We start from the raw sequence: 24,003 nt of genomic DNA on the forward strand, positions 1-24,003 counted from the left end.
GTCCTCTTTACTACTAATGTACCCAACATCAGGCGAGTTCCACCTCTACCCTAAAATCACGGGTAAAATGAAAATAGCAATGCAGTGAGTGAGTGAGTGAGTTGGTTGGTTTGTGGTTTAACGCCGCACTCAGCAGTATTCCAGCTATACGGCGGCGGTCTGTAAATAATAGAGCCTGGACCAGACAATCCAGGGATCAACAGCATGACCATCGATCTACGCAATTGGGTTACAATGCCATGTGTCAACCAAATCAGCGAGCCTGAGCACCTGATCCCGTTAGTACCCTTTTACGACAAGTATTGGTTACTGAAGATCAATTCTAACCCGCATCTTCACGGGTATGAGTGAGTGAGTGAACGAGATTCAGACAGGCAGCTTAATTGGGCAGAAAATCAGAATGGATGCAATTTTAACATTTACCTCTTTGTTGAAAACAATGCCGTGGATGGCACTATATCTTTAAGACATGATACCAAAATATCTTGTAACTATTTCCACTCAAAGGACTTGCACTACATGGCCCTTACATTTTGGTGTTGTTGTTCCGCAGAGGGATGATGACGTTCACAAACTCATCCCAGGTGTCCACCCACACGGGCGCGCTGAACCCTGGGACCAGAGCGTTACAGCGAGAGAAGGCGTCCTGCCCCTTTATAGCGTCAGGTAACCAGCTGTAGCAGTTGTCCTTCACCTTCTCGAATCCCCCCGGACAGCCTGCGAACATACGGGACACGTCACAAGGTGAATGTAAACGTCAAGCCCAATCTTACGCTTGGGGAGCTTATATAAGTTACTTACACTTCCATCCAACCTTACAACGTTGTGAAAACGCAGTGTGTTAGCTGGGGGCTAAGTAAGATGTCTAGATTTAAATTCATTACGATCACACAGCAACGTTACAGTTTCGTAAGTGAATGTATCTGCTGCTGTGTGATCGTAATAAATTTAAATCTAGACATCTAGGCAGCTAACACACTGCGTTTTCACAACGTTGAAAGGTTGGATAAAACGTTGTCACATACGTCATATTGCAACGGTATTTCACAACCTAATAGCAACGTTATACAGGGGAAATAGGCAACCATACATATTATTTAAGAAATCTTTTTATAATAATTTTCTGATGACGTAAAAATGAAAATATAAAAGAAAAAGGCACTGGCATGTTATGACATGTCACAAATGGTAAAAAAATCGCCATAGTTTTTGAATAACATTATAAAAATAAACTTCATATTTATCAACAGTAGGATTATAATTTCCTTCATAAACATAGGCTTCATCTATGACCTCAGAGTCTCGATAGTAAGGCAAGATATCAAGGGGAAGTAACTCGGTGCATATACTGTGGTTTCAGCAGTACGAACGTTTCACTATCCGAACGTTTTTTTTAAAAAACCAAAGTGTTCGTATTAACGAGGTCTGACTGTATACGTCGTAAAAAAACGGCGTCATGTTTCAAACATTCTGAAACATTCTCCTTCCCGAAAATCGAGAATAGCAAGAGTCAACCTAGAATCCAACGTAATTTCAAGACTGTAATGCATTATTTACTCATATATAACGTTTCACCAAGGGAAACATAACGTTTTGACTGCGTGAAATTGTGAGCTGAATATTTACTGACGAATAAGGGACACAACTCTACAAAGCAGATATGTCGCCATCCACTAATAATCCTATCATCACCTTTACTTCGGCATAAACTAAAGATAGTCGTACGCTTAAGTCGCTTTGATAATCCCAAACAATCTCAGTCTCGCTGGACCGCCAAATCCCACAATTTAGGGAAAAGGAAAAGGAACCAGCTCTGATTATATAATACTGACTGACTGCGTTTTGGTTTTACGCCGCTTTTAGCAATATTCCAGCAACATCACGGCGGGGGGACACCAGAAATGGGCTTCACACATTTTGCCCATGTGGGGATTCGAACCCGGGTCTTCGGCATGACGAGCCAACGCTTTAACCATTAGGCTACCCCACCGCCCGATTATATAATAGGTACAACCAGTTAGTTGAATGGCGCACCTGAGCAAAAATTGGCCAGGCTTGACCACGTGCCATCTGACCGACACATTATCTTCCTCTCAAGATTCCCATTTTTGCATTTTAGAGTTATCTTCTGTCCGACTCGGTAAAGGGGCGCTGTCAGTGGATGCCTTGATGACGTCATTTGAAATGACCGGCTCGCCACAAGAGACGCGAATAGCTGAAAACACACACGTTATCATGATGATCATGATTTTTATGAATCTTTTTATAATGTGTTCACTCGTCAGAATGCTATTTGCGGTTATCTTGACAATTTATGGCAGAAGACTCAAAGACAGGTTTTACATGAAGTCTAAACAAATATGGCTGAACCCGGTTTTAGGCGGGAGAAGCGAACACCTTTACATCAAGACTTGGTACAAACTGTCATACAAAAGTCATCAAAATTCATTTTGGGATACAGCTGGGACGAAATGACATTCTGCGGTTATTGTTTTCGACAGCAATTACAGTCATACACAATTATTGTTGGATACATAGAGTAAAGGTTATTATTTACGTGTACAAACGCCTACTGTGTTCGAACCTGGTGTTTCCTTTGCAGGGTAGTCCGGTATTTTCCCCTTGTCTAGACACGACTTGAAGCAAACCCTCCGTGTTTCATAGTCCTGGCATTCGGGATCCACAGCAAAAGACGAGGAACAATCATCTAGGAGATCGTAGGGAGGGACTGTAGGGAGAGATTGAGAGGGTGGGTTGGTTTACCCGTGCTTTGATCTGTCCAGGAGATCGTAGGGAGGGACTGTAGGGAGAGATTGAGGGGGTGAGTTGGTTTACCCGTGCTTTGATCTGTCCAGGAGATCGTAGTGGGGGACTGTAGGGAGAGATTGAGGGGTGAGTTGGTTTACCCGTGCTTTGATCTGTCCAGGAGATCGTAGGGAGGGACTGTAGGGAGAGATTGAGGGGGTGAGTTGGTTTATCCGTGCTTTGATCTGTCCAGGAGATGGTAGGGAGGGACTGTAGGGAGAGATTGAGAGGGTGAGTTGGTTTACCCGTGCTTTGATCTGTCCAGGAGATCGTAGTGGGGGACTGTAGGGAGAGATTGAGAGGGTGAGTTGGTTTACCCGTGCTTTGATCTGTCCAGGAGATCGTAGGGAGGGACTGTAGGGAGAGATTGAGGGGTGAGTTGGTTTATCCGTGCTTTGATCTGTCCAGGAGATGGTAGGGAGGGACTGTAGGGAGAGATTGAGAGGGTGCGTTGGTTTATCCGTGATTTGATCTGTCCAGGTGATAGTAGGGAGGGAGTGAAGGGGGAGATTGAGAGGGTGAGTTGGTTTATCCGTGCTTTGATCTGTCCAGGAGATCGTAGGGAGGGACTGTAGGGAGAGATTGAGAGGGTGAGTTGGTTTACCCTTGCTGTGATCTGTCCAGGAGATCGTAGGGAGGGACTGTAGGGAGAGATTGAGAGGGTGAGTTGGTTTATCCGTGCTTTGATCTGTCCAGGAGATCGTAGTGGGGGACTGTAGGGAGAGATTGAGAGGGTGAGTTGGTTTATCCGTGCTTTGATCTGTCCAGGAGATCGTAGTGGGGGACTGTAGGGAGAGATTGAGAGGGTGAGTTGGTTTAACCGTGCTTTGATCTGTCCAGGTACCGGTGAGTTGGTTTACCCAAGCTTTGATCAGTCTAGGTGAGTTGCTTTACCCAGGCTTTGATCTGTCCAGGTGAGTTGCTTTACCCAGGCTTTGAAATGCTCAGAGTATTCCAGTGATATCACCGTGTACTTTACGTAATGAACGTCACGATGCGAACCCGCGGTCATTGGAGATCGGAACGTTGAAGGGAGACAACTCTACACACTTGCTCGCGTGAACTGTCTTCTATTTCTCAATAAGAAACTGCTGTAGCCTGTTGATCGGGAATCCAACATTTCTTGTACTGAGCGTCTGAGTGGGTCACTTATATTTGACCTATAAAAATTCCTGTTAACTTTGTATATTGCACGGAGGTTATCATAAACAGAAATATCAATGGTAATGAAACCGTGCTGTTCACAGCGGCGTAAATTATTACTCAGTTGATCATTCACAATGCAATAAAAGATCCAGTGAGTGAGTGAGTGAGTTGGGTTTTACGCCGCTTTTAGCAATATTCCAGCAATATCACCACGGGGAACAGCAGAATGGGCTTCACACATTGTACCCATGTAGGGAATCGAACCCAGGTCTTTGTCGCCACGAGCGGACGCTTTAACCATTAGGCTGCCTCATCGCCCCTGAAAATGGCAAGATCTGACTATCACCGAAACAAACTGTTATGGTATCAGCTAAAAACAAAGTACACGTCTGCGTGTCACTCATTACTAGTATATATCTGTTAAATACCCAAAGAATAAATGGTTCGGATTTACCTTAACAGAGCAAAATGTTGAATTACGCCGTGACTAAAGGGAGATAATCATGTGAAAAATCGAACAAATTTAAGCGTATTCCTCGACAGCAATAAAAGGGCAACTATGCTTTAACCACAGACACAATGTTGTTGTCAGGGTAAAAACCCATGCTTGCCACAAAAGGCGACTATGCTTGTCCTAACTGGCGACTAACGGGATCGGGTGGGCGGGATCGCTGACTTGGTTGACACATTTCATCGGTTCCCCATTGCGCAGATCGATGCTCATGCTGTTGATCACTGGATTGTCTGGTCCAGACTCGATTATTTACAGACCGCCGCCATATAGCTGGAATATTGCTGAGTGCGGCGTAAAATTAAACTCACTCACTCACGTATACAGTACTCACCGGCCTGCGCCACGTCACAATACTTGTACGTGACGTTACGTTCAAATACACCCGTCATGCAATATGGCTTTGATCGCTTCTGTCCACAGTTGCGGCAGAAATCTCCTTCAAAATCACAGTAGTCCAAACCCGTTCCATCCCTAAAAACACACATTTAGGCCAGTGTAATGCCATGATATTTTTCCCCGACCGCGTCATACCAAATGACGTTAAAATATGGTACTTGTTGGTCCCTGCCTGACGCTCGGCATTAATGGGTACAACAAGGACTGGTCGGCTCGGAGTCAGTATAATGTGTCTGAGTGGGGTATTCATGCTACACTGCGGCATGGTATCTCAGTGGGCTAGCACTATAATACCAGCTTAAGTCTGGGCTAGTACAAGCAGCCGCACATACACATACACACGCATGCACGTCGTCATATGAGCGAAATATTCTCAAGCACGACGTAAAACCCAATTCCACCACCACCATGCTGGATGCATGGAAAGTTAAGAAAATATGCCTGATGTATCTCTTCTCACCTGATAAACTGAGTCGAATTCCATTAATATGTGTTTACTCCACGTGACAACATATCCGCGGGAGATTTGTTAACAACACTACATGGACAAGGCCCTTACTCCGCTTGTCTCGAACTACTTATTACGAATATCTGCATTTAACTCATACAACGATCGTATCTAGAAAAATTTAGGCTGTAAAAACATTTGGGTTTGAAGAACCATATGTACCTACGTGATGTTATAGAGGTTTTTAACCAGGTGGTACCCCTTGCTCCAAGGCAGACATTTCTCGAACCCCATAGCGTAGTTCATCTTCCCGTGGTAACTCTCGCCTTTACTCGCGATATCGTACGGCAAATCATTAGCTGAAAAAAAACCATAATATAGAATATGGCATAATTTCATTCTGAATACAGAACTCGGCGAATGCATGCCTTATGTCTAAATAGTTTATGTATCATTTGATAGGGAGTATATTTCGGTAAGGACCTATATGCCACATGTGACGTCATACCTTTGTTCTCCAATTGGGTTAAATATTAAGTGAAGCGATTCTAGGACATTATGCCAGATATCTTCGCATTAAATGCGTAACCCCGCCACTAGGAGGAAGCTTAATTGTTGGAAGGGTAAAGGACGCATTAAGTACACCTATTTGTATTCGGTATATCGATTTCCAGAGAAGAAATATTATACATATGAGTTTAAAAATTGAAAGCTTTTAAAGTACAATGTTATAAAGTACTCAAGGAATATAAAACCACGAAATATTGTTCATAAAAATTAATCTTAACTTACCAGGTGCGAGTTTGGCCGTGAGATTGAAACCGTTCCAATTGCAAGACGTATTGCCGGAAGTAAACCTGACGTAGGCCTTGTTGTTTATGGAGAGATAAGGCTTCACCTTTCCATTCTTGGTAATTCTGAAAAATATGTTTTGATAAATATGGATGACCGCTGAGGTGTGATAGTGAGGTGAGGTGAGGTGAAATTGGGTTTAACGTCGTGCTTGAGAATATTTCGCTCATATGACGACGTGCATGCATGTGTATGTGCGGCTGCTTGTACTAGCCCAGACTTAAGCTCGTTTTATAGTGCTAGCCCACTGAGATACCATGCTGCAGTGAAGAATGAATACCCCACTCAGACACATTATACTGACTCCGAGCCGACCAGTCCTTGCTGTACCCATTAATGCCGAGCGCCAGGCAGGGACCAACAAGTACCATATTTTAACGTCTTTTGGTATGACGCGGCCGGGGATTGAACCCGCGACCTTCCGCTCTCCGGGCGGACGCTCTAACCACTACACCACGGAGGCGGCAGGTGTGATAGTGATGGCAATGCAATGCAACAGTTGAAATCACGATCATCATGCTACTATCATAGGTATACCACACGTCAAGCTAGGGCGGTGGGGTAGTCTAGTGGTTAAAGCGTTCGCTCCTCACTTCGAAGACTCTGGTTCGATTCCCCACATGTCTACAATGAGCAAAGCCAATTTCTTGTGTCCCCCGCCGCGATATTGCTGGAACATTGCTAAGCAGCGAAACCCTAACTCACTCACTGACACGTCACGCTGAAGACGCTGGGTTCCATTGTCAACATGGTGAAGCCCAATCCGTGTGTGATGGAATAATGATACAGGAGACGTTAATTCCACCTCACTCACTCACCCACCCAAATCCTACTTTCTCTCATTAAGTCACCTAGGAACTGACCCACTCACTCTTTCACTTACCAACCATTCCATGCACCTATCCAGTCACTCACAAACCCACTTACTCACTCACTCACACCCCCTCTCACAGACCTACTCACTCACAGACCCACTCACTCACTCACAGACCCACTGACTCACTAACCGAATAACAGGTACCACAAACGTAATACTAGTTCATGTTTCTTCACATTCCAACAATGATGACGTCACCCCATGTGTTATTGGAGAGGCAAATGACACAGCGTATCTCTGATGAAGGGATGGTTTATTAAACTTGCCATCGACCCATGAGCAATAGATTGTTTTATGAATCGTCTCACCCATCGAGACCGATGAAATTAACACTTTGAGCAGAAGTTTAAGTTTAATAGAAATTGATCTGCATATTAATTTTAGAAACAAATTCTTGAAGTAGATGCTTGATCGAGTTGGTCATTGCTGTTATTTGAAACCACCACGTTTCCAGCCTGTCATTATTACAGCGATTGATGTAAGGTGTCACCTGACTAGTTTGTGTTAGTGAGGAACTTACGGTATCGGGGGATCAGAGAACATGTATCTGCCAAGACTGAGCGTGGCATCACAGCCGATGTCAACGTTGCTGAACATCAGCACAACCTGCGAGCCCTCAGCCGCCTGAAACAAAACAGGAATACAACTTACACTTGTACAACCACGTTGCCGTCGCCGCCGCTGCTGCTGTTGACGAAACTACGGTACAGCGCGGGGCAAACCATTGCTGCCCCATGTACTACAGTCAACTCGCAATACAAAGAAACTAACACGGTTGTTATGTACTACACCATGTATGTATCTTGGTAAATTGTCAATTCTGATGTCAGAAAAATAGCCACCTCTCACTGAAACAAGCTCTATATATTGGGAGTTGACACTACTAATTTAGCTATACAACCGCTCTGTTGGACGTTCTACTACTACTACTATTGATGCGGCTACTACTACTACTATTGATGCGGCTACTACTACTACTACTATTGATGCGGCTACTACTACTACTACTACTATTGATGCGGCTACTACTACTAAATTTACTACTACTTCTACTATTGATGCGGCTACTACTACTACTATTGATGCGGCTACTACTACTACTACTATTGATGCGGCTACTACTACTAAATTTACTACTACTACTATTGATGCGGCTACTACTACTACTACTACTACTATTGATGCGGCTACTACTACTACTATTGATGCGGCTACTACTACTACTATTGATGCGGCTGCTGCTGCTACAATTTGAAATGATCATCATCATCATCATTGTTATCCGACGATGGAGTATATGATGAGTGAGGTTTCGTTGTTGCACAGATTGTACAAATACAGAGGACATATAGCAGTGGGGACAATACAAGTGTACTTCAGGGGCTCCAGACAGTATACTAGGCAAGGAGTCGAACCAGATCTTCGTCGGGAAGCGCCAAACCTTTAACCACAAGGCTACAACCACAAGGCTACTACTACTACTATACTCTTCTGTTGCCGTTACTAGGGCTACAGACAAACCCATTGTCTGTACAACTACACTACTACACTACTACACCATTGGGTGAGTAGGGGCGGCGGAATAGCCTGGTGGTTAAAGCATTTGCTCGTTTCCCCATGTCTGTACAATATATGAAGCCCATTTCTGGTGTCCCCTGCCGTGATATTGCTGGAATATTGCTAAAAGCGGCGTAAAGCTAAACTCACTCACTCATAGAGTGAGTGTACTTTCACTTTCCTGGGCTGTTGCAGCTGCTGCCTTTACTACGCCTACGGACAAACCCATTGTCTGCACACCTGCTTGTACATTACTAGACTATGTACTGCGACTACTTTCACTGTCTGTGTCATGCTGCTAACACTAACTCTACTACAAGCTGTCTTTGGTCATCCTCGATAATCTCCAGGGTATACGTTACGATAAATATCCACTAGTACCCTGGATGCATCTATGGCTCGGCCCGATAATTTTATTACCTCCCTTTGCTGGCTTTGCTTCGCATTCTCACAGTAGCCAATCAGCTAAGCCGCCGTTACAACAGAGATTGTCAGTGTCCACAAAGATAGTGATCGCAGCCGCGAAGGTTTGTTCGCTGTGCCACTCAGATTTTGGGAGAAATCTTACAGACAAACTGACAGGTCTGCAACCTTAAAAAATACATGCAAGAACACTTTCTACCTCTTTCAGAGCACCTCTGCAACAAATATGTTGCCATGTTTATCTGTTAGATAAAGGAAGCAAAAGTGAGTTGTGATTGGTACGCTCAACTTCCAAGCGTAGACACCTGATTGGATAAAAAGCCAGCCAAGGGAGGTAATAAAATCATGAGGCCGAGCCGTAGGTTATACCCTGGAGATTATCGAGGATGTGTTTGGTAAACGTCAGACGTACCTTGAAGGCCCAGTTACACTCCACGTTGACGTCATATTTCCCAGGGTAGCCCGGGGTGGTTACCGAGACAGTTGGCTGGGTGGAGCTCAGGTCGAACACGCCCCCACACCCTGGGGACAAACGTCGAGATAAGGACACACGTGACCGTCATGGATTCTTTGGTTTTTAGCCGTTTTGGTTCTACCATTGTATCGATCGTAACTAGTGCTTGCTATCGACAATCGCAACAAAACCGTAACTTGAATTTAAGACAAAAAACACACTCCTGTTTTAATTCATGAAACAAAGACTAATTACATGAGAAAAAATACTGCAGTTATATGTACATATTTGCACAGAACAAACAACGGACATTTGAATTAAACAAGCATATATCTTTGCAATCACAACAAAAATACATCCATGGCTATATACGACAAAAAGAAATTAACATTAATCTGTTTATTTACTATGAAATAAAACACGATTATTGTGACCATTTAAGAGATGCAAGTATACACATTACCAAAATACATCAAAAGGCATATCCTGGAAACATGTAGCTACTTGCGTGTGCAGTCATTGCCTATATGTCTAATAGTGAGGCAGCAACCAGATATTTAGGGAACACAGAAGGCTTGTTGCTTTTATAAAAGCCCTATTATACATTCCTTACTCTAGAGTGAGTGAGTGAGTTTGGTTTTACGCCGCTTTTAGCAATATTCCAGCAATATCACGGCGGGGGATACCAGAAATGGGCTTCACACATTGTACCCATGTGGGGAATTGAACCCGGGTCTTCGGCGTGACGAGCGAACGCTTTGATCACTAGGCTACTCCACCGCCCCATCATTACTCTAGAACTGAATGCGTAGGAAATATAGTTTGGGGAGTAAACAGTTGGTAGATATTCAAGAAGAAACCTGTTGGTGTTATCAAGGTCGTTTAAACATTGCATTCGAATCTGGATCAAAGTGGATAACATAACATGCTTGTCATTATAGTTGTCTTGTAGTTGAAAGCAATTATTAAAACCAACTTAGAAATTAGGTCCAACATTATTTTACTGTCGAATTGAAATCATTGGAACTTCAAGGGCCAGTGAGTGTAGAATAAGTTCATCGGGATGTAACACCAAATAAAATGCTTCCTATGCTGAATGTGACACGAGTTTACCTCACCTGCACGAACAATCTGTCTGAAAGGTAATTTATTTTTGTTGTTCAATTGATTTATTACAGTAACCCAGAGTAATTGTATCAAAGAGAGAAAAGTGGGAAGCATATTCAGATCAGAATGCAAACTAACGGAGCATCGCCAGCTAAACTAAGTATGTCATATAGTGTTACTTTACCTGTTGGGAGGACGGTGGCACAGTTGGTAGCGGTGTCGAATCCGCTGGGGCAGACACACCGACACTTGCCGTCCACCATCCCTTGGTACCCTTCGTTGGCGCAGACCCGACTGACACAGTCAGTGTCACCTGGTAGAGAGTGTGTTCGTGAGTGAGTTGGGTTTAATGCCGCTTTTAGTGGTGTTACTACGGCTAAAAACTATTGGCAGGAGTACTTGGGTCTTGCTTCGCTATTAACTGCACTGGTACTTCAAAGTCTCAATCATGGCTCTCACAGCTCGTACCAAGTTGCAAACCGAATCTTTGTCATTAGCGAGCCGACCGAACACTTCAAACATTTGGATACCAACAGTGTCGCTGGTGCAGGCATCCTTAAATATTTCTCTCCTAACAAAACTCCGGACAATGTTTTTAGTTTTACTTGTATGGCCCTCGCAAAAAACATTTCAGATATAGCAGCATATCGGCTGTATGATCAATAGTGTTGGGAATTGGTTAAACTCTCATAATTGATGATTGCTTCATTACAACCGATCAATCATCGAAAATAATTAGCGTCATTTATGAATTTTTCCTGCTTATTTTTGTTCATGCACACAAACATAAAGAAAAAACACGTAGTTCTTTGGTTTTTTTTGGCAAATTTCACATCTTGAAAGGATGACTAGTATGTTAGGAACATAAATTTCTTGGGGTCTTTGAGATAAATTCAACCATGACTTGGAACGAGCTTATAGTGGTCATGAAATGTAACAGACAAAACCAACCTTGTGAAAAATATTGTTAATGCAAAAAGTGTTCCAGAATTGTTTGTGTTCGATTATGAGAAAACATGATCGATTGCTTGGTCGTTTAGTCACTGCGACCAATCTTCGATTATTTCAATTAATCGGACCACCACTAATGATCATGGTTCGATTTATGCAAACAGCATATTTATATTGACTTACTTTACTGATTGTGTCCAAACCTATGGACTTTTTTAGTCATGTGTTAGAGATAGTGGTTGGATGAAAAAAGATATAATGCTTTTTTTTAATGAAAAGTTCAATTTTAACCAAATTGTGAGTTGATGCTTGTCTCACCACAGCAGCCCTGGATGATGTTGATTTCCTTGAAGTACATGAACATACTATCCAGAGTCGGGGAGCCCAAGTCGTCATACAGGAACGTGTAGGTCGGCCAGCCGTACTTGGTCACCAGCTGAAAGTTATCCAAGGTCAAGGCCACGTGAAGTGAGAGTGCTTGAGTGAGTGAGTGAGTGTATGAGTGTGTGAGTGAGTGAGTGATTGAGTGGGTTGGATTAAATGTCGCTACGAACAGTATTCAAGTCATATTACGCCATGTTAACTTAATGTGGGAAGCAATAACGGTATTAGCCACTTCAATACTTCAGCTTCCCTGTATGGTAGCCATGCATTGGGATATTTCATAGGTAAGTATAGGTACCAAACCACCTGTGCTGGTTGAAAGAAGCGATCAGAGGATCGGGTGGACAGACCCCGTGATTTGTAAATCGCGTGCCTTTGTACCTTGATCATTGCCCAATGTATCAGTTATTGGATTGTGTTTGGTCCGAGAGTCGATCAGTCACAGGGCCGCAATCATAGAATGGAATATTTCTGAGCGAAGCTTAAACAAACAAGCTAGTAAGCAAAAGTGCTTTCATCTTAACGGATCATAACTGGGACGAATTTTGGATTCGAACTCATGGCGCGAACCACTGGTTGCTATGCAATTCAGATTTGACCACCAGACAAACAATGCCTTGTGTGTTATTCTGATGACAAGCGTGATCGATACTTACATATCGATTATACATCATGATTGACTGCGCCGAGAAGCCACACGACATGATGGCCATGTCACCTAAGTGTATCTATACCTGGGTGATCGATACTTACGTATCGATTATGCATGATTGACTGCGCCGAGAAGCCAAACGACATGATGTTGTGCATGTTACCTAAGTGTATCTATACATGGGTGATCGATACTTACATATGGATTATACATCATGATTGACTGCGCCGAGAAGCCACACGACATGATATTGTCCATGTCACCTAACGGCATCTCCTGCTGGGTGCTCCAGTAGTCTGCGAACAACAGGAATAATAATAGTCATCTACAAGCCCATAAATATTCTACCTCATTTCGTTTAGCAATGCCAACTTGTTTGTATTGATTTGCCTTTTGCAATATTATGCGCCAAGGTCACTCGCAGAAACCGATGGTTACCAGGGCTCGACTTAGTGCTTTGTTACTTGCACTGGTGCAACCCAATATTACAAAGTGCAACCTAGTTATTAGTCTAACTTGCACAGGTGCAAGTACATTTTTCAGTGGATAAACTTCTGAATATAACATCTAAATAATTCAATAGCATATTTCCTTCAATACATATTGCAATAAAAGCAGTGCAACTGGAATTTGGCTGGTGCAACTATGTTTTTATTTTAGTTTGCACCTGGTGCAGGTAGGTTGACATCTCTTACACTGAGCCCTGTAAGATTCTTTAGGCTACGTAGTTTCATATAGCTTGGGTTTGTTTGGATTTGGTTTAACGTCGCACATTGCTACGGCAGGGATCTATACTGGCTGCTCTTGTAATGACAAAGGAAGGGAGGTAGGGCGGAATGCTGGCGTGGAACAAGGTGGATCCAGGTCTAATACTGTGTCCTTTTATGAGGAATCGCTTCTACCATGAACATAGTTTAATACTGAGGTCAGTTAATACACTGTCCTGGTTCTACAAGGTCTCAGTACAGAGGTGCAGGATATTATAGGTACTTACAAGGTCCAGCGTTTTGTATGTTCGGGTCAATGAAATTGTTTCTTTCAGGAAGAGCCAGATCATGGACCTTTCCCATCAGATGTCCGAACTCGTGAGTATAGTCCAACTAGAAAAACCCAGATAATGGTAATATTCAAACATTAAAATATTGTATATTGCACAATCCCTTTAATCTGCACAGAACACAACACACATTGTATATAGAACAACCCCTTTAATCTACATAGAATAACACCTGTAGAACACAACACACATTGTATATAGAACAACCCTTTTAATCTACATAGAATAACACCTGTAGAACACAACACACATTGTATATAGAACAACCCCTTTAATCTACATAGAATAACACCTGTAGAACACAACACACATTGTATATAGAACAACCCCTTTAATCTACATAGAATAACACCTGTAGAACACAACACACATTGTATATAGCACAACCCCTTTAATCTACATAGAATAACACCTGAAGAACACAACACACATTGTATATAGGACAACCCCTTTAATCTGCACAGAACACACCTGTAGAACACAACACATATTGTATATAGGTCAACCCCTTCAATTTGCACAGAACACACCTGTAGAACACAACACATATTGTATATAGGACAACCCCTTTAATTTGCACAGAATATACCTGTAGAACACAACACACATTGTATATAGCACAACCCTTTTAATCTGCACAGAATTCAACTGTAGAATACAACACACATTGTATATAGCACAACCTCTTTAATCCACATAGAATACACCTGCAGAACACAACACACATTGTATATAGCACAACCCCTTTAATCTACATAGAATAACGCCTGTAGAACACAACACACATTGTACATTGCACAACCTCTTTAATCCACATAGAATAACACCTGTAGAATACAATACACATTGCATATTGCACAACCCCTTTAATCCACATAGAATAACACCTGTAGAACACACACTGTACATTGCACAACCTCTTTAATCCACATAGAATACACCTGCAGAACACAACACACATTGCATATTGCGAAAACCTCTTTAATCCACATAGAATACACCTGTAGAACAGAACACACATTGCATAGAACACAACCTCTTTAATCCACATAGAATGCACCTGTAGGACAGAACAAACATTGTTTTTAGCACAACCCCTTTAATCCACATAGAGTATCCACCTTCATACGCCGGGCGGGCGAACATGCACAGAAAACATAGTGACACAGATGACACGGATGACAACTGTGTGTAGGGAATCAAACCCGGATCTTCGATGTGAAGCACCAACGCGATACCCACTAACCTACACACTACATCATATTCCAGGATTTGAGCAAGTATCGTTGTTGTCTTACCTTTCTTGGACATGGCGACATAGTTCCAGTGCTTGATCCGCCCACTATAGAATAACACCTGTAGAACAGAACAACCATTGTATAAACACAGAAGTTTCATCCGCATAGAATACACCTGTAGAACAGAACAAAAATGTATAAAGCACAACCCCTTTAATCCACAAATTAAGACCTGTACAACAGAACAAACAGTTTATACAGCACAACCCCTTAAATTCGCATAGGATACACTTGTAGAACAGAACAAACACTCGTTAAAGCACAACCCCTTTAGTTTGGATACGTACGACGGGCTGGTAACGATGGTAACAAAGTTCTTTGTTTTCAGTGGCCCGTAGGGACTTGTCGCGTGGGACGTGGAAGCATTTCCCTTGTCCCAGAATCTGAGGCACGTGTTGTTCTCCGCATAATCCATGAATTCTCGAAACATCTTCCTCAGGTTAGAATCTGGAACAGTGGCGGATCCAGAGGGGGAGTTCAGGGGGTTCGAAACACACACACACCCCACCCCACCCCTTTGAAAATGACTTAAGATCACATTGAAGATTTTGTTTTTGAGTTGGCGGAGCCAATGGGGGGTTCAGGAGGTTCGAACCCCCTGAACCCCCTCCTTTCAGAATTCCTGGATCCGCCCATGTGGAAATACATAACACTCTTCATTGTCCCCACTGATAGTAAACCGTAACGCCACACCCAGCAATATTCCAGCTATAAGGCAGCGGTCTGTAAATATTCGAAACTGGACCAGACAATCCAGTGATCAACAGCAGGAGCATCTATCTACGCAATTAGGATACGATGACATGTGTCAACCTAGTCAGCGAGCCTGACCACCCGTTAGCTGCCTCTTACGTGACGTTAGGAAGTCGGACTGTGAGGGAATAAAATAATTTAGTGACGTGCTTTGAACAGTTGCTGGTCTGTTTTCATGGGGGAGAGAAGCCTGAAGTGACACAAGTCTAATCATACCCCATTCACATGCACCTATTTACATATGTGTGTACATTTACAAACCAGGGCGCACACAGGTTTTTGAGAAAGGGGCGGGGGGTGGAGGTGTACAGTTCATTCTCACCCGTTTTCACGAGAGTTTCAATGGTCATTTAATAAACTTTCAGGACATAACAAAGGGGAGAGGGGGAGGGGGAGGGTTGTGTGTTTCCGCCTATGCAAACTCTTACCCCCGAGAGCAAATGTTGTGCATGTGAGTGGGGCTTTGGATGTTTACAACTTAGGGATACCCACTAGCTCAGTTGTGGGAGCAAATGTTGTGCATGTGAGTGGGGCTTTGGATGTTTACAACTTAGGGATACCCACTAGCTCAGTTGTGGACGCAAATGTTGTGCATGTGAGTGGGGCTTTGGATGTTTACAACTTAGGGATACCCACTAGCTCAGTTGTGGGAGCAAATGTTGTGCATGTGAGTGGGGCTTTGGATGTTTACAACTTAGGGATACCCACTAGCTCAGTTGTGGGAGCAAATGTTGTGCATGTGAGTGGGGCTTTGGATGTTTACAACTTAGGGATACCCACTAGCTCAGTTGTGGGAGCAAATGTTGTGCATGTGAGTGGGGCTTTGGATGTTTACAACTTAGGGATACCCACTAGCTCAGTTGTGGGAGCAAATGTTGTGCATGTGAGTGGGGCTTTGGATGTTTACAACTTAGGGATACCCACTAGCTCAGTTGTGGGAGCAAATGTTGTGCATGTGAGTGGGGCTTTGGATGTTTACAACTTAGGGATACCCACTAGCTCAGTTGTGGGAGCAAATGTTGTGCATGTGAGTGGGGCTTTGGATGTTTACAACTTAGGGATACCCACTAGCTCAGTTGTGGGAGCAAATGTTGTGCATGTGAGTGGGGCTTTGGATGTTTACAACTTAGGGATACCCACTAGCTCAGTTGTGGTGCTGCCAAAACCAAGGATGGATTTGGGAATCGAACTCGCGATCGAATGAGGGACGCATGTAACACAGTGATTTGAACGAACGAGCAGCAGATCCTGTCACGGTAAGGGAACCCACTCTGGGACATGATATAGCATGGCGTATGCAGTTTGTTTGTGCATTGTTTACTGCCGCATCCAGACATATTCCAACAATTTGGCGGTGGTCTGTAAAGAATTCGAGGTTTGTCCAGACGTTCCACTGACTGACATCATTAGCATTGTATGTAATACGGTTATGATGTGTCAAAGTATGTGAAGGAACCTGACCACCCGATCCCGTCAGTCGCCACTTACGACAAACACGTTTTGCTTAGACCAATTCTAACCCGGATCTTCACAGGTGAGTTCAGCAGATAGAATGTCATTTGAGCTCATTAACAGCAAATGTTGACTTACTGACTTCTTTCGAGAACACGTAGGGAACTACTTTGTCCACCCACTGTCCGCTTCTCTTGACAGCCCGCCTGTGACGGGACCTCTGAAATACAAACAGAAGCATTAGTGATACACACCTCCCCCGGCACCCTGTCCCAAACTGACATCAGTCTGTTTTACAATAAAGGCAGCTCGACCTCAATCTAGTTGATATAACCAGTTCAGCCATTGTAGCCACCCAATCCCCAAAGATCGGCTCTTACCACGAACACGGCCTGCGTTATTGACTGTCAAATTGCAGGATGCAATTATGTTTATTAACATTCATTCAAATAAGTGAATTCGTGGGATACACAGGTTTTGATATGGCCTGGACTTGTTATGACTATGAAGGTGCCGGGGCGGTGGGGTAGCCTAGTGGTAAAAATGTTCGCTCGTTACGCCGAAGACCCAGGTTCGATTCCCCACATGGGTACAATGTGTGAAGCCCATTTCTGGTGTTTCCCGCCGTGACATTGCCGGAATACTGCTAAAGGCGGCGTAAAACCTACCCAATCACTCACTCACTTACTCACTATGAAGGTGCCTTCTAATTCAATACACGTTGTCTAAACCAGATTATTTGTAGTCCCGATGAGTGCCGGTTCAGACAGCTTCCACTGTACTTTCAAGGAGTTAAGGACCAACCAGTTCGTTCATATTATTGGAGTAAATCTATCATGCTGTAATATGACAACATAGGTTGATTCCTAACTTCTTCTGAGCAGTATATGTTAAGAATTGAATACCTCATTCATCTGGTTCACCACCAGGTAAGTATGGAACACATTCGGATCAGCCCGGTGTTGCTTCCATCTTGTGTCCTGTGGGCGAGTTGCGCCGCCGGCAGCGCTGCTGGCAGTGTGCATGTGCAGGAATTCCCGTTCTTCGGGACTCCGGGCAAAGACAGAATATGTTGACGTCATCGCCAACAGAAGCAGCGATAACGGCGGCATCTTCTGAAAATACAAATACGACTATGAATGGTGTTGCTGTCCTTAACTATAATGCTACCTAAACTGAGTTTTAATGTAAGAACTGTTGTTAAAACGGATTATCTTCGTGCAACGGTTTTTTATCTAGTTGACTACTTTTGCAAAAAAACAGATTGGTCAATGATGATTGTACCACAAAATGAGTTTACAACCGCCTGTCCCCTACATTGTTTGAAATGACAGAAACGAAATTCATTGATTTTCAAAGGAGAGATGGTTAAGACACCCATCAACATTAAGTTTGTGTATTATGCGATTATGCGACTTGAATTTTCTTTTCTGAAACGGAATCTATATAGAATTATTCCCTGGGTGCTGACTTAGCGTCCATACTATTCTTTGTTTACGGTTAATGTCGCTAATGTAAGATATTTTGAAAGTCACAACGGCCATATCTCGGATTTGTCAAACTACAACCAATAAACCTTACCCTAACCCCTAAGTAAACTCACGTACTTTCAAAGATGGCGGAAGGTATCCGGAATTCTGTAGTCTTACCAATATTCTAACGTTCACCAGACAATCCAGTGACTGAGATCATGAGCATCTATGTACCTAACTAGGGTGACCTGTATTAACCAAGACAGCGAGCGTGACCAAAAGATCCGGTTTTCTCGTCACGCAGACCCAGGTTCGATTCCCCACATGGGTACAATGTGAGAAACCATTTCTTGTGACCCCAGGCATGGTATTGCCGAAATATTGTTAATAGCGGCGTAAAACTAAACTTGGTTGCCCTGACAACCATGGGTTGCTGATGACTAATCCAAACCCTGATCTTCATGGGTCATCAGTTTTTCAGTGTCAAAGGATAATCCCACTTGTTGATGGCAAGACATTTATCATTTCAACAAATACACAAGTGCACGGGTGTGATCCTGACAAGCGAAGAATCATAATGAGGGCGATTCTTTGATTCGAACCCACGATAATGGTTTGGTAAGGGCTTAATGTACATGAATGAAGGTTTTGTCAACTTACATGATTACACAATGTAATTTTAGAAAGTGGTCAGCTGTAATATATGTTATATTTGTGATCACACTTTCTTAGTCAAGTAGAAATTCTAGCACTTTTGGGGGGTTGAGTCCCATCCGGGATAGAACCCGGGTCTTCGGCGTGAAGAACGAACGCTTCAACTACTAAGTTCCCCCACCGTCCAAAATAAAATTGAGAGAGTTGTTATTTCATATGCACAGTATTGAGAAAGGGAGTGTGCACATTTCATTTTCACAAGAGTTTCAATGGTCGTTTAATAAACTTTCAGGACAAAAAAGGGGTGGTGGGGTGGGGTGGGGGTGGGGTGGGGTGTGTGACGTACCACTGCAACCTGCAACCCCACCACCACCCCTCTGGATCCGCCCATGATACCCCTTCGCCCCTGAACCATATTATCTTCCCACCCAGTCCTCTCTGTAATGCAGGACCCGTGAAGATCTGGGGTAGAATAGGTCTTCAGCAACCCATGTGCTTGCCATAAAAAGGCGACTATCTTGTCGTAAGAGGCGACTAACGGGATCGGGTGGTCAGTTTCGCTGACTTGGTTGACACATGTCATCGGTTCCCAATTGCGCAGATCGATGCTCATGCTGTTGATCACTGGATTGTCTGGTCCAGACTCGATTATTTACAGACCGCCGCCATATAGCTGGAATATTGCTGAGTGCGGCGTAAAACTAAACTCACTCACTCACTCACTCTGTAATGCAGAAGTTCAGAAATCTACCACCTCACTTGGGCTACGCTTCCAATCAACTCAAATCATTATTGGAATGTTGGGTTACAGAGTTACTTCCCTTGCCATAACTATACGTCATCGCCCATCAAACATTTTATGACGCTTCCAGCGGTTTCCCAGGGATAATTTGTTCATTTCATGAACGGGAAACAATTACAGAATTGTTTCTGAATGTTTCCTGGGAACCATGAATCCCCAAATACAGAATGAGTACTGTTTTGTGGCGTTTTAGCAATATACTATATACTATATAAAACTATATTACAGCGCGAACAATAGAAATAAGCTTCACATAATGCACCCTAGTCGGTATCAAACTCGAGTCTTCTTATAAGTACTCTTATAACACAAGACTGTTCCCCTATCCCGTTTCCTAGAATTAATAGTTACGCTTGCCCTAAATACACAAATCTTTGCACACCATTGTGTGTCTCCCAGCCTGAATGTGAGTCTACATTGTCCGCCCAACAGGAAGAAGGAAACTGATCCCTCATCTGAATCAAAGCAGCAACTATAGATGGATTTCCTGTTTGGCTTCAGACCCATATTCACAACCCATGATATAGAGAACATAATGTAAAGCCAATATAGGCCTATATCTCGTAACAATCAGAACGTGTTGGCATAAGCATACTACTCCTGCCGCTACTACAATACTGCTTTTGTTGCTGCTACTGCTGCTACTACTACTACTATATTACTACTACTACTACTACTTCTACTGCTACTACTACTACTATATTACTACTACTACTACTGCTTTTGCTGCTGCTGCTGCTACTACTGCTACTACTACTACTACTACTGCTGCTACTACTACTACTACTACTTCTACTTCTATTACTACTACTACTATATTACTACTACTACTACTACTTCTACTGCTACTACTACTACTATATTACTACTACTACTACTGCTTTTGTTGTTGCTGCTGCTGCTGCTACTACTACTACTACTACTGCTGCTACTACTACTACTTCTACTTCTACTTCTATTACTACTACTACTACTACTATATTACTACTACTTCTACTTCTACTACTACTACTACTACTACTATATAACTACTACTACTATATAACTACTACTACTATATTACTACTACTACTTCTACTACTACTACTACTACTACTACTACTACTGCTGCTGCTGCTTTTGTTCCTGCTACTGCTGATACTACTACTACTACTACTACTACTACTACTGCTGCTGCTACTACTACTACTACTACTACTATATTACTACTACTACTACTACTGACCCGTGAAGATCCTGGTTAGAATTAATCTTAACGTAGATAGATGTTCATGCTGTTAATCACTGGATTGGCTGGTCCAGACTCGATTATTTACAGACCGTCGCCATATAGTTGGAATATTGCTGATGGCGGCGTAAAACTCAACTCACTCACTCACTACTACTACTACTACTACTACTACTATACTACTACTATATTACTAATACTACTACTACCACTACTACTACTACTACTACTACTGACCCGTGAAGATCCGGGTTAGAATTGATCTTCAGTAACCCATAATTGTCGTAAAAGGCGACTAACGGGATCGGGTGGTCAGGCTCGCTGACTTGGTTGACACATGTCATGGTATCCGAATTGCGTAGATAGATGTTCATGCTGTCGATCACTGGATTGTCTGGTCCAGACTCGATTATTTAAAGACCGTCGTCATATAGTTGGACTGACTGACTGACTGAGTTTAGTTTTACGCCGCTTTTAACCATATTTCAGCTATATCACGGCGGGGGACACCAGAAATGGGCTTCACACATTGTACCCATGTGGGGAATCGAACCCGCGTCTTCGGCGTGACGAGCCAACGCTTTAACCACTAGGCTACCCCACCGCCCCTCATATAGTTGGAATATTGCTGAGTGCGGCGTATGACTAAACTCACTCACTACTACTACTACTACTACTACTACTACTACTACTACTACTACTACTACCACTACTACTACTACTACTACTACTACTACGACTGCTATTACTTTTACTTCTACTACCACAGCTACTGCTGCTGTTATTACTAAATTGTATTATTATTATAACTACTACTACTGCTATTACTACTACTACTACTACTACTACTACTACTACTGCTGCTGCTGCTGTCGTTGCTACTACAACTACTACAACAACTTAAAATAACGTGGAGTATATGATGAGGTTTCCTTGTTGTTCAGATGTTATCCATACTCCGATCATACAACAATGGGGAGGGACAAGAGAAGTGGGCTTCAGACAGTGCAGCAGCTAAGGAGTCGCACCAGGTCTTCGTCGGGACAAGTCAAACCTTTAACCACAAGGCTACCCAACCAACTCCATACTCATGACCATCCGTTTTTTTCCTATTCTTATTGAATACATCAGTAAAATAATTGCACATCATATTGTTTCGTGTCTCGTCAAAAGAAGGTTTCTTTAAACAATATTTTTGTCAACTCACCTTTTATATTCTGAAAACCTAGATGCTTGTGATACAATGCCCTTCACGCCAGGTCTGAAATCAAACAAAGGTGGTCACTTACAACATCCTCACTAAGGACAAATACGCAATATCTAATGAGCCCAAATCGAGGATTATTAAAGTATGTGTACAACGCAGCTCTCTCGGAGGAGCGGGACACAGAAATATGCATACCTCATTTCCCCCCGACCTTGTGCCCTGGCGGACAAACACCCAACAGCCAGGCAATACCTTCTTCCACAGATGCAGCGGCATGGCGGCTACAATACCCTGGGAGGAGATGGAGCACATACAGGCCACGTGAAAACCCCATAGTCGGGAACCTTGTCAATCCAGACACTCTTTGTTCCGGACATATAGTGATGGTGACGTGTTTTTTATTTAACGGAGCGTTAACAGATGCACAACATCCTAATACATACGGAAACGAAACCCTGTTAGTCGGGAACCTTGTCAACCCGGACATTATCTATTCTGGAAGCCTACTAATGGGGATCGTTGGATTGTTTAACGGAGCGTTAACAGGTGCACAACATACTGATACAGAAACCCCCTTAGTCGGGAACCTTGTCAATCCGAATACTCTCTGTTCTGGAACCTAGTAATGGTGACGTTTTTTCATTTAACGGAGCGTTAATTGATGCACAACATACCGATACACATACGAAGGAAAACCTGTTAGATGGGAACCTTGTCAATCAAGAAACTCAATTTTCTGACCGACTACTGATGGGGGTATGGTTTTATTTAACGGTGCGTTAACAAATGCACAACATACTGATACAGAAACTCTGTTAGTCGGGAACCTTGTCAATCTTGTCGCTCTGTGTTCCGAACGATGGGGACTTGTTGGTATGTAACGGAGCGTTAATAGATGCACAACAGACTGATATGCATAGACGAATGAAACCTCGAAAACCTCGGGAGCCTTGTCTATCCGTAAAACAGGACGTGACGGTATTTGACGGAATGTTAATACATTCTCAACTGATTCGTCACGAAATAACTGTCACTCACTACATGCCCATGGTTCTTTTTTTCCGGGATATCTAATAAACTGGACGATTCACTGGTGCGTGTGTACGTTGTAAGTGTGATATGGATTTTCCGTTTCTATTTCCTTATCTCCAACATTTAGCTATGGTCACTGTTCAGAAAACAGCTATGCTGGGTACCAGCCCTTACGAGGTGAGAAATTGGGTTTAACGTCGTGCTTGAGAATATTTCGCTCATATGACGACGTGCATGCGTATGTATGTGTGCGGCTGCTTGTACTAGCCCAGACTGAAGCCGGTTTTATAGTGCTAGCCCACTGAGATACTATGCCGAAGTGAAGCATGAATACCCTTCTCAGACAAATTATACTGACTCCGAGCCGACTAGTCCTTGTTGTACCCATTAATGCTGAGCGCCAGGCAGGGACCAACAAGTACCATATTTTAAGGTCTTTTGGTATGACGCGGTCGGGGATCGAACCCGCGACCTTCCGCTCT

General features: G+C 43.1%; 1 protein-coding gene across 1 annotated transcript; it reads right to left on the reverse strand.

Annotated features, from left to right (window-relative positions):
• Positions 1-594: 594 nt before the first annotated feature.
• LOC124276793 (protein SpAN-like) lies at positions 595-22,558 on the reverse strand. Its single transcript, XM_046712443.1, has 17 exons — positions 22,490-22,558; positions 18,032-18,241; positions 17,265-17,346; positions 15,209-15,368; positions 14,922-14,979; positions 13,561-13,666; positions 12,765-12,862; positions 11,849-11,966; positions 10,764-10,892; positions 9,431-9,540; positions 7,559-7,662; positions 6,102-6,226; positions 5,536-5,668; positions 4,797-4,936; positions 2,585-2,728; positions 2,035-2,215; positions 595-717 (listed from the first exon to the last, which is right to left on the reverse strand). Exons 2-16 carry the CDS (start codon positions 18,236-18,238, stop codon positions 2,094-2,096), a joined length of 1,836 nt encoding a protein of 611 aa, XP_046568399.1. The 5' UTR covers positions 18,239-18,241; positions 22,490-22,558; the 3' UTR covers positions 595-717; positions 2,035-2,093.
• Between the last annotated feature and the right edge of the window lie 1,445 nt (positions 22,559-24,003).

The sequence above is a fragment of the Haliotis rubra genome, unplaced genomic scaffold (genome assembly GCF_003918875.1).
Source record: "Haliotis rubra isolate DU_JTF1 unplaced genomic scaffold, ASM391887v1 Scf213, whole genome shotgun sequence".
Lineage (NCBI taxonomy): Eukaryota > Metazoa > Mollusca > Gastropoda > Lepetellida > Haliotidae > Haliotis > Haliotis rubra.

Bases quoted from the DNA above. Each gene is read 5' to 3' on its own strand.
- LOC124276793 (XM_046712443.1), bottom strand. From the start codon at position 18,238: ATGCCGCCGTTATCGCTGCTTCTGTTGGCGATGACGTCAACATATTCT. The intron at 7,663-9,430 runs GTACGTCTGACG...GTTTTGTTTCAG, and splicing joins AGTGTAACTGGGCCTTCAAG to GCGGCTGAGGGCTCGCAGGT. The intron at 2,216-2,584 runs GTTCGAACACAG...GTGTGTTTTCAG, and splicing joins CCCTGCAAAGGAAACACCAG to CTATTCGCGTCTCTTGTGGC.